This window comes from Camelus ferus, chromosome 3 (assembly GCF_009834535.1).
Source record: "Camelus ferus isolate YT-003-E chromosome 3, BCGSAC_Cfer_1.0, whole genome shotgun sequence".
NCBI classification, from domain to species: Eukaryota; Metazoa; Chordata; class Mammalia; order Artiodactyla; family Camelidae; genus Camelus; species Camelus ferus.
The window spans coordinates 477,169-489,363 of NC_045698.1; the positions used below are offsets into that span (position 1 = coordinate 477,169).

The following is a 12,195-nucleotide window of genomic DNA, read 5'->3' on the forward strand; positions in this document are numbered from 1 at the left end:
TATATATACACATGGAATCCTACTCAGCCATAAAAAAGAGTAAAGTAATGCCATTTGCAGCAACATGCATGGACCTGGAGATCGTCATTCTAGGTGAAGTGAGCCAGAGAGAGAAAAGTGCCACATGACATCACTATATCTGGAATCTGAAAAAAGGGACACAAATGAACTAATTATTTGTAACTTAAATGACTGATTTCTTGAACATATGAAGCACATCTGACTGTGCTTTATAATTGGATCACCGCATTCTGTTGATCCTTATTTTGTGGTTGGCTTTATTCCTTTGATGACTAAGTAAGTTTAAAAAGCTAAAGATCTAAACTGTTCTTAGAAACAATGAACAGCACATGTATGTAAATGGAAACAAATATGTGCAGTGTGTTGTACACGTGTATTTACATATAATACATTATATATGTGCAAAGTGTAACAATTCTACCTAATAAAACTGAAAAATGAAAAAAAAGCATTTTTTAGCAAGTCTAATTGTTTTGTAGTGAAACCTCCATCCTGCAGCCTGGAAACCCTTTCTTCATGTCTCATTTGCTGGGTCTTAGTTCAAATCCGTGACTCAGGTGGGCATGGGTGTATTGCCCATCCTTTTGGTCAGTGCTTTCCAGCTTCTGAACCTGTTTCCTACTAGGGGGCCGTCTGGCTTCTGGGCTTGAGTGGGAGGCAGAGACCATCCCCCCCGGATGCTGGAGGCTCACCTTTCTTCAGGTCGAGGTCAGGTGAGAGGCTGGGTTCCCCCAGGAGCCCACATGGACTTTCTTACGCGTGCAGCCAAGGCCTCTCCTGTGACCACAATCCAGTCAAGTCACTCGGGTGACAGCAGGTCCACTAGCAGGTCTGGGGGGGACGGGTCTCTGCAGACTTAGGGGGCTGGGGCAGGAGCCAGAGTGCAGCTAGCAGCCCAGAGGGACCCTGCCCCAGTGGAGGAAGGCAGAGGGGGCTGGGGGTGGGCAGGGAGAAGGTGCGGGGTGGGTGCCCCAGGAGGCAGGCAGGAGGGGTCAGCAGCCTCCAGCTTGGAGGCAGGGCCCACTGACCACGTTGATGGGGACAGGGAGGGTGGGGCGTGGCTGCAGGAGGGCTGGCTCACCCTGGAGAGGCCCAAGGGCCCACGGGGGACTTCCTGGTGGTCCCCAAGGGAGAACACGGCTGTCAGGAGGAAGGACCTGGAGACAGACTCAGCGACTGAAGAAGATCATGGGAGTGAGCAGGTGAGGCCAAGGGTCTACTGGTGTTCGACCACGTGTGCTCACCTGACGAGGGACCACACAGGTGGGCCTGCAGGGTCAGGCCTCTGGGAAGCAGACGTCATTACCACGTAGCTCACATAGCCCACGGAGGAGGAAACGGGAATGTTAAGGAGCCTGCCCCAGGGCCACCTGCCCCAGGGCCACCTGCTCCAGGAAGCATGGTCATAGCAAGCGTGACCACGGTGGCACCAGAGTGTGGCTGCCACTGGGCCCACCAGGGCACCGCCTGTGGTGACCCAATGTAGGCGAGAGCCTGGCCAGCTAGGGGGCAGGGAAGTGGCGGTTACGAGGCTGGGGCCGCTCCCACCTGGGGCCTGGCTTGGGCCCAGACCAGGCCTGTTCACGCCGGGCTTCAGAGCCCAGCGCTGGGTGGCTCAGGTGTGGGGGACCCGAGAGCTCTGAGCCCGGCTCACCGGCAGCCCTCCACCGGAAGCAAGGACTTAAAGTCTACCAAGACTGAGTTCAAGCTTATTGCCATTACAATTCAGTTTTATGACTTTCTATAAAACTGACTAAGGAATTCTTTTTTTTTTTTTTGACTAAGGAATTCTGAAGAATTTTCTTCAAAGCTACTTAAATTCATCACCATTATCAACACTGACAATCAATGAAAGTGAAAACACTGCACCCCGCCCGCCTCGAGTCCACCCTCCTTCTGGAACAACAGAGACGTGATTAGGAACCTGCGCTGCCGCTAAAGCACAGCTTCCGAAGCGAGTGAGTCGCAGAGCTCGTTCAGACCTTTCCAAGCGGCCCAAACCGGAGTGGGGCTCTGTTCCCTCCTCTTCCCCTGCTTAGGAAGAGCGTGAGGCCCTGTGCAGGCGGCGTCTGAAGGTGGGCATCAGGTGCCCAGCGTCTCTGCCTCCAAGTGGAAGCCGGGCCAGCTCTGCGGGGGGGGGGGGGGCTTCTTGGGGGTCTTGGGGGATGAACTTGCTCTAAACGCCCGGAGGGGGCCCGTCCCTGGGCTCCTCCGAGTCCTTGGGCATCGTGATCACGGTGAAGGAGGTAGTGTCCCCAGGCTTGGTGGCCCCTTGGAGGGGGCAGCCCTGCTCCAGACGGATGAGAGAGGTCATCTCAATCCCACACTCCCTCTGAGCGGCCCGCAGGCCCTGGGCCGACCGGGTGGCCCACAGAGCCGCCTCCTGCTCAGGCTCTGACTGTCCTCGGGGCGTCTCCTGGATGGCCTGCTCCTCCTCCAGCTTTGGCATATAGATGACGGTGGTCTCCAGCACCCAGCACTCCTGGCGTCCAGGGAGGGCGTCCTGGGGCCTCAGGGGCTGCACATCCTGGTTGCCGTCCTGCAGAGAGTGCGGGAGTGGGAGGTTTTCCAGAGCCGACTCCCCAGACGGGATCTCGGAGGAGAGGGGCTCCTGGATGGGGCACTCGGCCAGTGCAGGACCCTCAGCTCCTGTGGGTAAAGGAACTGTTACCACGGGCACCTAGGAGGGAGGGGCGCAGGGGGCACACAGCATGGAGCCCCCACGGCCACAGCGCACGGCTGGCCTTCCCGTGAAGACTGGCAGGCGCTCCTGCACCTCTTGCTAGGAGGTGGGGCTGGCTCCCGGCTCGGCCCCCAGGAGAGCACCTGGGGGCCCACATGGAGCCCACTCGCAGCTGGGGCTTGGAGCACCCTCCTCCCCAGCCCGGCTCCCCCCGCCCGACCCTAGTCTACAGCAGCCGAGGGTCTCCACGACCCTCATTGCGAAGTATAAAAACTTTCACCACATCAGAGAAAAATGAAGGAGTGACAGCCCAGGTTAGGAGCCCCGGGTGGGGACCCTGTGCGTCCTCTCTGGTCACGTCCCCTCCCACCTCCATGGCCAACAGGTGAGCACGCGGGCAGCCTTCCCTCCGCTGTCACACGCGTCCAGTGCGCCTCGCACACGCAGCCAGGCTCTCTAAACAGCTTTGCTGTCTACCGCCCGTTTTTCACCATCACAGATGAAACCAAAGCCCTCTCCATTTTCCTCCTCCCCAGGGCATGGAGGCCGCGTCAGCCTGTCCGGTGGGCCTGGGTCTGCGACGCTGCCTGCTCTCGGTGAGCGCGACACGGCCCCTCTGGAAAGCACCCCTGAGCTTTGTAACTTCTCCACGGGTCCTGCACGTCTTCTGTCAGAGTTACTCCCAGTGACTCGTTTTCTAGAAGTGCTGTTGTCCATTTTCCCCTAACGCTTGTGACTCACGTGTGGAAACGTCCGTGTGACCCTCACTCTGACCAGGCCCGCTGGTGGGGTGCTGCTGCCGAGGCCCTCCCAGCACGCTCGCTGCTCAAGGTGCGACTCAGCTTTGCTCTGGCCTCCATTAGGATGAGCGAGGTCAGTTCATGAATGACTCCTTGGAAGATAATCTGTCACTAGATATTTTAAAGTATCTTTCCTTTTGTCAGTTTGCTCATGATATGTCTAGAATTTTATTTAATTTTATTTGTATCCTACGACAGGGTTGGCAAATTCTCAGCCATTGTCTCTTTAAAGATTGCCTCTCCCCAACCTTCTCTCTCCTCTCTCTGGGACTCGGCTCGCAGGAAGCACAGCCTTCGCCCTCGGCCGGCCCTCCTCTTCATGTTCGGTGTGTCTTGGTCCCGGTGCACCGACTCCGGCAGGGTCCTCGTCTGCCGTTCTCACCGGGGCTGTTTCCAGCCGTGACTGCTGCGCTGTTGAGTCCATCAGTCAATTTGTACATTTCAGGGATATTTTTTGCATTTCTGTGTGTTTTATTCAGTCCTTTTTCAAAAGTGGTAATTTAAAACATTCTTCTGTTCTCTCCAGATATTCTAAACTTTGCCTTTCATTTCTCTAAAGAAAATCGTCATAGTCACGTTGTGCTTCCATCTGCTGCCTCCGGCCTGAAGTCTCTGTGTGTCTGTTTCTGCTGTGCTTCTGTTGGCCTCACTCAAGGGCTTTGTTTCCATGTGTGGTCAGTCACTTTTTATTGAAGCTGCTCATTCTCTTGCAATTCTGTTTGTGATTCTTGGTGATTCCTCGGACGGGCTCGGCCTGGCTCCCAGGGGCCTGGGCCTGGCTCCCTCTGTGTCAGGTCTCAGCTGGTGGGTCTGTGGGACCACCCGCCTGCCGCAGAGCCGGGGACAGCCTGGAGTTCCCTGCAGTCAGCAGTGAGTGATCTCCTCTTTTCCTCTCACCTCCAAGGTTTGAGAAGGCCAGTTGTTCCTGTGTCCTTTGTGGGTACAGAACTGGGTCCCTCTGGTTCACCTCCACAGTGGGGTACAGCCATTTGGGGGTCCCAGTTTTATAGGACAACTTACCCCATCTTTGGCTCTGAACTGGCCTCCTGTGCATCTGTGAAAACCGAGGGCAGCAGGCTGGCAGGTGCCCTGGGGTTCTCTCTGGGCTTCCTCTTTGCCGCCGTCCCCGGCCTGAGAATCCCTCACTGCCTGGCAGTTCACCATCCCCTCTAGGGAGACTTGCGCCGGGCCCGGCGCTCCCTCCCACACCCCGGCGCTTTGTCCAGAGCGTGAACGTCCCAGTAATCAACTTGCAGACTCCATTGTTCCATCTCTGCTCCTCTCCCTCTCGTTTAAGCCGTCCGTACTTCGTGGCCCTTGTAGTCCACCTTACGTGGACTTACGTCAGAGTCAAGCCCAGTCTCAGTCTCCTTCCCAGCAGTCGGAGTCTTTGAGTCCTACATCGCAGGCGTGCTGAGAAGACGTGCGCCCTCCAGAAGCGCCTTGTGTGCCCTGAAGGAACGTCATCGTCCCGGAGTCCGTTGTTTAAAAGCTGAGTGACACCATCTCAAAAGCAGTCTGGCAGGATGAAGACGTGCCAATGATGAACACTCTGCCTGAAACTACTCGAAGCTCTGGCAGGCGGGCCACGGCGGCGCCGACTCTGAGCACGCGTACTGCACGCTGGACCTCTTGTCTCAACTGAAGGTCAGGCTCCCTTGCTCTGCGTGGTCCCCGTCCCTCATCGGGATCCAGAGCCCAGACTGGTGGCCGGGCGGGAGGACGCCCAGAGCAGCCCTTGGTGAGGTGCAGTCGCCTGCAGGCGGCTGCTTCAGTGGGCGTCCAGCTCCACCTCCTGGGCCCAGCTTCCTGGCACTGGGGGGGGGAGGGGGGGGCGGGGCAGGGCAAACGCGCAGGGCGTCGGGGAGCTGGCTGCTGACCGTCCGGTGGGCTCGAGTGTGTCCTGCACAACACGGAGACAAGCCTCCAGCCCTGACTTTCCACGGTGATTTCTCTCTCTCCTCCTATTTCTTTAGCAAACATCTAACTCTCTAGAGAATCAAACTTGAGCAGCTCTCAAATGACCCAGACTACAGAATGTCTTACCTGAAGCGAACACTTCATTTTCAGCAGCATCTCCAGCTGCCGTCTGCCCTGTTTCCTGTTGTTGATCCCTTGCAACCTACAGAAAGAGGAATAATTGGGAAGATACAATGCGGTTTTCGTCATACGGCCAGAGGGGACGACGTGGCGGCAAGAAGGTGTCGTGGAGAAAGACAGACCTGCCTCTCCCCGACGGGACCCGGGCAGCACCGCACCTCTCAGAACGCCCGTCTCTGTGTGGGGCGAGGACCATGGCTGCACTGGGGGAAGGGTGTCGGCTTTCTGTCTGCATGTGCGTCAGGACAGACACCAGCGCTTCGCCTGGCGTGTAGGTGGGGCACCAAAACGGAGGGAAGTGAGGGTACCTTCTCCACACAGCCGCTTGATGGTGCTGAGTTCTGGCTACCAGGAAGCCCCAGTGTTTCTCACCCACATCTGAAGGCGAGCATTCTGCTCCTTGCCCTGTGCTGCCCTGACCCAGCGGACTGGTGCCTGCTCGTCACAGACAGGAGGGGTGACCAGAGTTCTTGCCAGACTCGCTGAAGGGCCAGGGACGGTACTTCTACTCTCAGTGCTGCGTGTGGCATGAACCAGCGGCTGGGACTATGCAAGGTTTTTCTTTGGAAGTTTTGCAAGACCTAGAGGGAAAAACGTCACTAGGAGACGTCTTTACCAAAACAGCACATTTGCAATACGGTGTGGCTCCCTTCCTTGATCCAATACTTAAGATTTATAGTTGAGAGGTAAACAGATACATAAATGAGTAAAAATATAACTTCAGGGGGAAAGTAGAAGGGAAACCCTTGCTGGGCCAGAAATGACAACTCCCCGAAGAGGAGAAAGAAACGGGCCCAGAGACGTGGTCGGAGGCTGGTGCTGTGGAGGCACGAGAGGCCCTCACGGAGCCCCGGGGCTGGGCGCGGCTCCCGTGGCCAGCGCGCCGGGTCACCTGCGGGCTGAGCAGCGGGGCGCTGGGTGCTGGGACAGGCTTTCTGGATCTGCAGGAGCCACAGAGCGTCTGCCCCCAGAGGAAAGCGGTGGGGCGGTAACCTCGGGGCGGACGTGGGAGGGAAACACACGCAGGAAGGGGGGCTCCAGAAGGAAAGGTGGGCCGAGGCACCGCCACAGAAGCCTGAAGGTTTCTGACGGTGAGGGGAGCGAAGCGTTGCCTCGCGTGGAAGTGGAAGCAGGTGACAAGCCTGGCAGGCGCAGCAGGGAGGCCAGGCAGAAGACGGCGTGCTGAGGGGGTGTGCTCCACGTGCGCCGAATGATGCAGCGCCAGTTTACCTTAGGACAAGGGGTGCGGCGGGCGGCTTCAGAGGCCGGCCCTCCACTGAGCGACCGTGCTGCCTAAAGGAGCAACGACCACTGTATCTCGCTTGGGAGCCCAATCGGTCCTGGAGCATCTGGGGGGACGGAGCCCCTGCCCCGGCCCTCGAGCCCTGCTGCGGCTGCGTGGGGAGCAGCTGGCTGAGGCGACCACTGGGGACTCTGCACTGTGGGGGTTTGAGGCTGTGAGCTTTGGCTGGTCCGGCCTTGCCCCAACGGTGGGCACAGGCGCCTGCCTAGGTTTTGGCCTCCTTGGTGGCAGCAGCTTCCCTCCGTGCCATCTACTTGAATGTGTAAAGAGACAGAATCTTTCCCCCTTCATTTGCAGCCAGACATTTAAGGAAATCTTTGTCAGGTCACTGGCTGACCACAGGGATAATGGAAGAGAAACTTCAGTGACACAAAATACGCATTTTGCCAAAGCAGTTTGGAAAAGTCACAAACACACAGTTCCAGCCCTCAACAGGCAACAATCTGTAACACTTAAGGAGTGAGAGGGTCCGTTACCAGAGCCACCACATTGCCAGACTCAGGATGTCCAGTTACCAACAAAAAGCCATAAAACATACAAAGAGACAGGAAGCCTAGACTTCCAAATTAACAAAGACATTAAATCAGCTTTAGAGTCTTAAACACGCTCGGGAAGCCGGGGGACATCACGGATACAGAGCTAAAGGAAATAAGGAGACTGGAGCATGGACAGAGGAGGGGAGCAGCAAAGAGGCGGGCAGCGTGCAAAGAAGCCAAACCAACCCTGGAGCTGAGAAGCACAAACACTGAAACAAAAAGTTCACTACAAAAGCACAACAGACGTGAGCGGGCAGAAAAGAGGGTCAGAAAACCTGATGACAACGGAAGTCACCCATTCCGTTCTGACCACACAGAGGAAAGAATGGAGGCAGGTGTGCGGAGCCTGGCAGACCCACGGCCTCCACCCAGGGGCGCAGCACACGCATTGTGGGGGTCCCGGGACAGAGCAGAAGAATAGCTGAATAAATAATGGCTGAAAACTTCCCAAATCCGATTTTTAAAAACCATGAATCTACAGATCCAAGAAGCTTAACAAACGCCAAGCAAGACAAACTCAGAAAATCCACACAGATTTGCAACAGCTGGATTCTTACCCTAAAGAGGGGATTCTGAAAGCAGCAAGAGAAGCTGCTAACTCAGGCAGGAGACCTCCGGCGTGACCAACAGCCGACTGCTGGGCAGCTTCCACGGAGGCCGGCAGGCAGGGCATGCCACCGCGGAAGTCCTGGAGGAAAAACGCCCGCCAACCAAGATTCCAGCACCCCAGACAACGATCTTTTAAGAATGATGGAGAAACTCAGTCTCCGGTACACAAAAGCTGAGGGGGCTGACCACCAGCAGACCAGCCCTACAGAGACGCTGAAGGAGCTTGCGCAGCTCACATGGCCCTCCAGAGTCTTCAGGCTGAAATGCAGACACTGGGCGGCAACTCAGAGCCACAGAAGCGGCGGCGAGCCGGGCAAGGTGCCTGCACAGGTCAACACCTAAGCCGGTGGCAGTGTGCTTTTCTCTGGTGACGCCCCCCCCCATGTGACTTACATGCATGGCGCAACTACACGTCTCTGTTCATGGTGCACGGTGTGGCGCTCTCCACGGCAGGAGGGCCAGGTTGTGTGGGGGCAGTGTCTGTGCTGTTGAAACTAAGCCGCTGCTGTTCAGAGCGGCTGCTGTAAATTTAAGATGTTACTTACAAGCCTCAAAGCAACCACTGAGAATGCACAAAAATGCACAGAAAGGGAAAGGAGAAAGGACTCAAAATGGCACGGAACAAAGTTCAGCTAAATACAGAGGGCCAGCAACGCAGGGGCTGAGGAACAGAGAACACACAGAAAACCTCCGGAATACAGACAGCTGTTGGCAGAAGTAAGTCCCTGCTGGTAATTACTTTGAACATAAATGAAGCTGGGCTCACACAGGCCCCCTCGTCTGCGCGGCCCTCGGTGGTCTATGGCGGTGTAAACAAGACAAAAACGAAAAACTCCCCAAAACATAAATGAAGCTGGAAAGGGCAGAAATCCTGTGGGAAGAGGTGAACCTGGACCCCTGCCTCATTTCATACAAATAAACAGCAGAATAAGGACTCTGGTCTCAAAATCAAAAATTTAACACTTTTGGCATAAAGTGTAGAAGTCTCTCTGGTAGATCTTCGGGTGTAAGAGTTATTAACCAAGACCAAACAGCACTATCTCCAAAATGTTTGTAAATGTGGCTGTATCAAAACTCACGGCTCAGGCTCATCAAAGGTCTTGTTCCCTTAAACAGCGAGTCGAGCACATGGCATCTCTGCCCGCCAACTCGCTCACCTGACAGGGCGTCGGGAACCAGGCGCGCCCGCGCACACGCACGCGCACACACACACACACGCACACACACGCGCGCATACGCACGCACACACGCACGCACACACGCACACACGCATACGCACACACGCACGCACACACGCGCATACGCACACACACACGCACACACGACTTCCCGCACTCAGCTTCCCGCCGTCTGAGCGTCGCCCCGCCCGCTCCGCCCCGCTGCGCTGTCACACAGGCCATCCAGCCCTGTCAGCCTCAGGCTTGGAGGGGCCTGACTTTCCTCCGTGGGCCCCACCACGCCCGGCCTTACCTGCAGCGACGGGGAGCCCTCCAGGCTGCGGCTGCTGACGGAGCTCGGGCACCTGGACGGCGACAGGAACTCCTTACGCTTCATTCTGCTGGGGTGGCAGGGGACAAGACCCACGTCAACAGGGAAGCCCCTCCTTGTGGGGGGGCTCTCGCAGGGCTGCTGTGTCCTGCAGTGTTGCCGCCGTGGTCTCCCGCTTGCCTGCACAGCCTCGGATGGTGGTGGGGGGGACTCAGGGGCTCGGGGTTTGTGAGAAACAGGCCCAAGGCTCACATGGGAAGGACATACATGCTGAGAGACCTTCCACCCGCTGGTAGAAAATTAAAGCAAACCGCCTGGTGGGTCCTAGCAGCTGAAGCCCCTTCACCCTTGGACAAGCAGCTCCCGTGCGCAGCGGGCCCTCCGCACTCCTCCGTGCCCTCCACCGGGTCAGCTTCTGCACCAATGTGGCTGCCACTCAGACCGACAGCCCAGAAGCCCCACCCGTCCATCCGCAAGCCTTTGGGAGCGGAGCTCCCCTTCCACTCAGTGTCCCAGGCCCGCATCTTCACACACCAGGCACCACCTGAGGGGGCTTTTTCGGGCCAGGTTGAGCCCAGGGCCCTGGTGTCCAGGGGCAGGGGCTCAGCTGTGCGGTCAGTGTGGTTGGAGTGAGTCTGGCCGCGGCTGTCCAGATGCCAGTTTGTTCACCTGAGCAAATTGCCAGGTTTACCCTAGAAACACTTTGCAGCAAAAAAGGGCCAGACTTGGTTGTGTATCCCGGCCAGGGGATTTGCAAACTTACACCGTGTTAGTGTAACTACTGTTCACACAGGTAACCCTTCCATGAAACAGGGTTAGCTCATTTTCCTGTTGGAGACGTAAAGTCTGGACTGAAGACGACAGAACGCTCCAGCAGAGAGGGAGGGGTGCGTCTCAGAGCTGGAAGGGCCTCCACCCGCCAGCATCCCACCCTGCCCTCCTCCTGGCAGAAGGGTGTTCTCGGCACGGAGGCTTTCAAGGCTGGTCTCCAAAGTCTTGTCCAGGAAGCCTGCGCCTCTGGGCTGCAGGCTGCGGAGACAGGGACGCCGCCAGGGCCGAGGCCCAGGACGCTGGAGCTTCCAGACCAAGACTCAGGAAGGCGGTGGGACTTCCTCGTGGAGCTGGGCTGCTGGGGACACAGCGCTGGTCCCCCCAGAACACGTCCATTAATAAAATGGGGGAGGAGGACGGGTCCCCAGACCCCCGTGCCCGCTGGCCTAGCCTGTCGACGTGAGTGGGTTTGTGAGCGTGCGGAGGGACGGAGAGGTGTTCATGCTCTGTGTGGGCATTGCCCTTGAGGTGGTATTCCGCGGCGGGGGTATTTTTATTTCACACGCTGTTACTGCTGTGTTTAGATGGGTACAACGAACACCTAGTTGGGTACTAAAGACTCAGGCTCCCCTCATCTCAAACCTCATCTCAAAGTCGCCCCGACCCAGGGCTGCCGGCCGGGACGGCTGGAGCCCGCTGGCCCCCGACCCATCATGATGCAGACCTGGCCCCACGCACGTTCACAGGGAGAGGAATGCGTGAGCGCTACTTGTGTCTGCGTGTCAGCCCAGACGTCAGTGCAGGAAGACGCGGAGGAGGAAAGAGGGCCCTTCGAGCCGGGGAGGCGTGGGGGCACACGGAGGAGCCGGCAAGGCGGGGGCGGCCACTAACAGCTTCGTGTTCTGTCCATGCCCTGTGGCCTCTGCGGAGGAATTACTGTCCCGAGGAATCTGAGTTCAGATGGGCTTAGAGCTATTTCTCAGACTCACCTCAGTGCAGGTGAGCTCAGCTGGGCGGCCAGTTCCTGTTGGCGAGAGGGTGGGAACGGTCATCCCTGAGGTTAGGAAGGAGCCCTGCTGACCTGCGCTTGCCTCCCCCCACATTCAAGCCCAGTATCGGTGGATTCGAGTCACGCTACCTCGGGGGCTCCTGGGTCCAGGGAAGGGTCCCTGGTGGCATGGCCCCTCCCCCCACCCCCGAGTTCCGGCCGGAACTGTGTCCCCTCCCATTTCATGTGCTGAAGTCCTGGCCCTGGAGACTTGGAACGTGACCGCATCTGGGGACGGGGCCTCCGCAGAGGCCATGATGTTAAATGTGGCCACGGTGGGGGTGGTCCTGCCCCTTGTGTTCTTGTGCCAAGAGGAGATCAGGGCCGAGCTGCCGGACAGCACGGAGGGCACAGCCAAGGATGGGGCCTCAGAGGACTCCAAACTCAGTGACGCCCTGAACTCAGAGCTTGGCCGCCAGAACCTGAGGACATAAAACCCTGGGCTCTGGCCCTTTGTGATGGCGGCCCCATGTGCCCATCCTCCACTCTCTCAGTAAAGCCGGGCACGGGGTGGCTGGGCCACATGAAAGGACGAATTTGACTCGAGGTGCCGATGGCCTGGCCTCCCCGTGTCTCAGCCCCACGGGGTGTCGGTGCACATTCTGGTTAGAGCCCCGCCGGTGGGGCGTGGCGGCCGTGACCGTGGCTTTAGTCCGTTTCCTCACCGCCTGACGGTGTCGGCGTCTGTCCACGTGCTCACTTGCCACGGGTCCCGCTGGTGAAGTCTGTTCAGATCTAACCTCAACCCTAACTCTAAGTTTTGATGAGGCCCAATGTACCATTGTTTCCTTCTCTTTTCAACTAAAACAATTTAAGTATTACTTAATACATTTTTA

General features: G+C 57.5%; 1 protein-coding gene across 1 annotated transcript in view; it reads right to left on the reverse strand.

Moving 5' to 3' along the window:
- Positions 1 to 309: 309 nt before the first annotated feature.
- Positions 310 to 12,195, reverse strand: part of LOC102507678 (probable palmitoyltransferase ZDHHC11) — a 36,395-nt gene continuing 24,509 nt past the window's right edge. The window contains exons 12-15 of the mRNA XM_032469231.1: positions 11,301 to 11,335; positions 9,523 to 9,610; positions 5,551 to 5,626; positions 310 to 2,670 (exon numbers count right to left, since the gene is read on the reverse strand). Coding sequence (XP_032325122.1) covers positions 2,198 to 2,670; positions 5,551 to 5,626; positions 9,523 to 9,610; positions 11,301 to 11,335 — 672 coding nt within the window. The 3' untranslated portion in view covers positions 310 to 2,197. The remainder of the gene's footprint in view (positions 2,671 to 5,550; positions 5,627 to 9,522; positions 9,611 to 11,300; positions 11,336 to 12,195) is intronic.